Genomic DNA, 3,540 nt, shown 5'->3' with positions numbered 1-3,540 from the left:
CCCGCCTCCCTGCCCGCCTGCAGTCACCATGGAGCCCGGCGAAGTCCCAGGGGACACCCTGCAGACTCAGGCAGCGGACCGCTCCGGAGGCCTGGCCCCACCGAGGCACACACTTCCACCCCGGGTGGGAGCCCACAGCCTCCCCGGCGGCCAGGCTCAGAGCAGGTGCTCCCCCGGCTCAGGGCGCGCGGACCTCGGATCAGATGAGACTTACCAGGTCATGGACAGGAACTGCAATATGCAGAAGAGCACGGCCAGCCCCTTCTTATGCCACTAGCACAGGGACAACAGAAAGAGTGAGTGAAGAATCTTTCAAGATACTCTTTACACCAGCGGTTCTCAACCTGTGGGTCGCGACCCCTTTGGCGGTCGAGCGACCCTTTCACAGGGGTCGCCCAAGACCATCCTGCATGTCAGATATTTACATGACGATTCATAACAGTAGCAACGTTACAGTTATGAAGTAGCCACGACAATAATGTTATGGCTGGGTCACAACATGGGGAACTGTATTTAAAGGGCTAGAAGGTTGAGAACCGCTGCTTTACGCCCTTTAACTCCCTTCAGAAATGTAAGATGACAGCTCCATTCGATCAGACTTCAGTATAAGGTTACGATGCAGCAGATGTGAAACTTAACTACCTGCATCCACCGATTTCAACACTCTACACGCCTGGCATAGAGCCAACGCGCCGCCCAGCACACGTGGGCTGCACACGCCTCTGCATGGTTAGGGCCTGGAGGCATGTGAACGTTTCCCCTCGGTCAGTAGAGCTGCATCCTCTGTGGAACTTACGGATCTCACTCAGTCTCACGTGCCCTTTTCTTGAATTACTTTTTGAAGGAAAATTGCATTTTATTGTGATCTTCTGGAATAATGCATAATAAACAGTTTCTCTGATTTTTTAAATGATCCACTTTCAGAATTCCTTATCCACTTTTATGGTCATTTATTTACTTTTATTTAATCTACTGCTTATAAATCAGCAGGCTCCTAGCCCATTCCAAAACCAGAAAGCCATTTCCCCAGGGACATGCAGAGATTGCGAAGACCTTTCCTTGCACCCGTGACTGGGACGAGGCTAGTAATTCTCCGGGCGACGGGCAGCAGCCTAGCACAGGAGGGCCCGTCAGCTCTGCCCGTTTCCGCTGCAGAATCCACGGCAGGCCTGTCACCAACCGGACGTCACCATCCACGTGGGGACACCGATCTTTGGTGGGTTTGAGGGGCGGACTGGGAGCTCCTTTGAGGGGACAGTTAGTGGGAAGCAGGCGTGGCCCAGGTACTCACCCACAGAGCAGCACACAGGGTCAGCACGAAGCACAGCTGGGGGAGGAGAGAGAGCGATGAGTGTGCGTCCTCGCAGAGTGGACAAGAAGCCCATCGCCGCCTTTGGTGGCGTGGATGCCACCACCAAGCACGGCGGAGCCCGGGGCCCGCTCTGCACAGTCCGCGGTGCTACTGACCCCAGAGGCGATGACCGCGATGCTCCCTGCACACGGAAGCACCCGGAAGAGCCTCTGCTGACGGCATCCACAGAGAGCGTCTGCGGAATGTTTCGTGACGGAGCTGCTCTCAGGGGCATTTGGTTATGCTGATGCTCAGACCAGCACCGCCAGGTATCAGCACAGCTGAGCGCACGGGAGCCCGGAGGCCTTTCCCACAGAGAGGGCCCATCACTCCCATCCCTGCCCAGGAGGCAGGGAGCCCAAGGAGGGCAGGTGGCAGCTCAGTGACAGGCAGGGGGTCTGGAAATGGAGACCCAGGCGAGAGCCCAGCTCGGACGCCACTAGCCGAGTGTCCTTAGTTATCGGGTCTAGACCTCAGCCACCTTCTCTCTGAAAGGACAGCAGCCACCCACCTGCTCATCTGCAGTGAACAGATCAGAGTGGGTCCCTCACATGCGGGGGGCGGGGAGCACTTAGAAGGTCCTAAGTGTCAGCATTTCTTTCCCTTCGTCAGGCACAATCCTGTCAGCAGCACACGAGGCCATGCAAAGCGTCCGACTGGGAATGCTCTGACGAGTCATCACCAGTTAGATCCGAGGAGTAACTCGGTCCCTGGGGAAAGGGCTGTGTCTCTAACCTCTGAACAGCCCTCGACCCTGCGTCCCATGCAGACACTGTCACTCGGGTCTCGGGTGCCCCGGGCAGAGTCAGCCCTGTGACAGCGTAGGCAACGTCTCAGTCTCCTGGACAGAGGTCACGTCAGAGCACCTGCTGCTACAGGAAAGTCAAATGACGCCGCTGACCTCTCGGAGGCCATTGCGATCAGGGTGATGGGCACGGTGACAGTGAGTAAGGACACATAAAAAACTAGGCTACAAAGTTTGTCTCTAGGCAGGAGGAGAGCGAAGACACAGTTACCCTGAAAACATTCCCTAACTTACAGATCTACAAGGATTGTGTTTAAAAAGCGAGTTAAAAGGACAAAGTAGCTGTGCTAACATTTCAATTCAGGAGCTTTAAGGGAGAGCTCGGGGGAGACGCAGGACAGCAAGTGGGGCAGAGGCTGGGCAGAGAGGGCGCGGGTTCCCTCTGCCCATCGCACCCAAAGCGACAACCGCGAACACCCCCAGATGCATGATGATGAAAACTACACGTTTCTGACACGAACATCCAAAGACAAGAGAGCCCTGAATTCAGTGGGACCGATGGCCGGGGACAGAGCCCATGGCTAGTGACGCCTGCTGCTGGGAGTGACAGCCAGCCGACGGACAGTGCCAGGGACAGGCCACTGAACCACTGCCAGCCCCCCTCCAAGAGCGCCCACAGCAGCCCACCAAGAACCGCTCGTGGCTGGACCACGACACGCAGCAGCTCTGACTCCCTTCACGTGAGGCCGATGCCGTGGGTGACACCGTGTCGCCCACTGCCTCAGCCCGAGGACACCACTACCACGTGCAACAAGAGAAACGTGACGACGGCTGGCAGAAAGACGGGCCATTGTCACAAAGCAGCCAACCCTCCACGGGAGCTTCGCACCTCCGCCTTCACTCACCAGCATGATGACCGTGGCGAGCAGCCTCGTGGTCTCGAACATCTTCTTCAGCTGCTTGAAGGGCCCCATGAGAAAGCACGTGCTGTGGGCGACAAACGGGGCTGAGGGCGCCGGGCGGTCCCGACGTCCACGTCCACGCGTACCCATCTCTAATCCGGCTCGTCTTCCTTCACCCCGAGGGGACCCGAGCCTCCAGGAGACACAAGTGCCCCTTCAGAGAACCAGGAGCCCCAGCGCCCGAGCTGACGCCATCGCCATCACTCCCTGTCCATGCTGGTCCTTATCAGACTGTTTCAATGAGAAACAAGACCGGGGCGGCAGGGCCAAGCCAGCAGCCACGCCAGCTTCACCCCGACCAGGCGGGGCGGGCGGCAGGTGCGAGCCCGGGAGGCTGGCTGAGCTCAGACAATACCTTTGATCCAGAACGTTCCTGAGAAAGACGGTCCCCTCGGAAAGCAAAGTGCACAACCGTGGGCTCATAAATATGACAGCTGCCCTAGCAGACACCAATACACCCCCACGCACCCTATGCTGCAGGA

At 57.7% G+C, this 3,540-nt stretch overlaps 1 protein-coding gene across 1 annotated transcript in view; it reads right to left on the bottom strand.

Annotated features, from left to right (window-relative positions):
• SFT2D1 (SFT2 domain containing 1) overlaps positions 1 to 3,540 on the bottom strand; it is a 7,391-nt gene that overhangs the window by 2,232 nt on the left and 1,619 nt on the right. The window contains exons 4-6 of the mRNA XM_015558394.1: positions 3,002 to 3,083; positions 1,292 to 1,327; positions 215 to 273 (exon numbers count right to left, since the gene is read on the bottom strand). Of these exons, the coding sequence (XP_015413880.1) occupies positions 215 to 273; positions 1,292 to 1,327; positions 3,002 to 3,083 (177 nt within the window). The remainder of the gene's footprint in view (positions 1 to 214; positions 274 to 1,291; positions 1,328 to 3,001; positions 3,084 to 3,540) is intronic.

This window comes from Myotis davidii, unplaced genomic scaffold (assembly GCF_000327345.1).
Source record: "Myotis davidii unplaced genomic scaffold, ASM32734v1 scaffold592, whole genome shotgun sequence".
Classification (NCBI taxonomy): domain Eukaryota; kingdom Metazoa; phylum Chordata; class Mammalia; order Chiroptera; family Vespertilionidae; genus Myotis; species Myotis davidii.
This window is presented reverse-complemented; position numbering and strand designations above follow the sequence as displayed.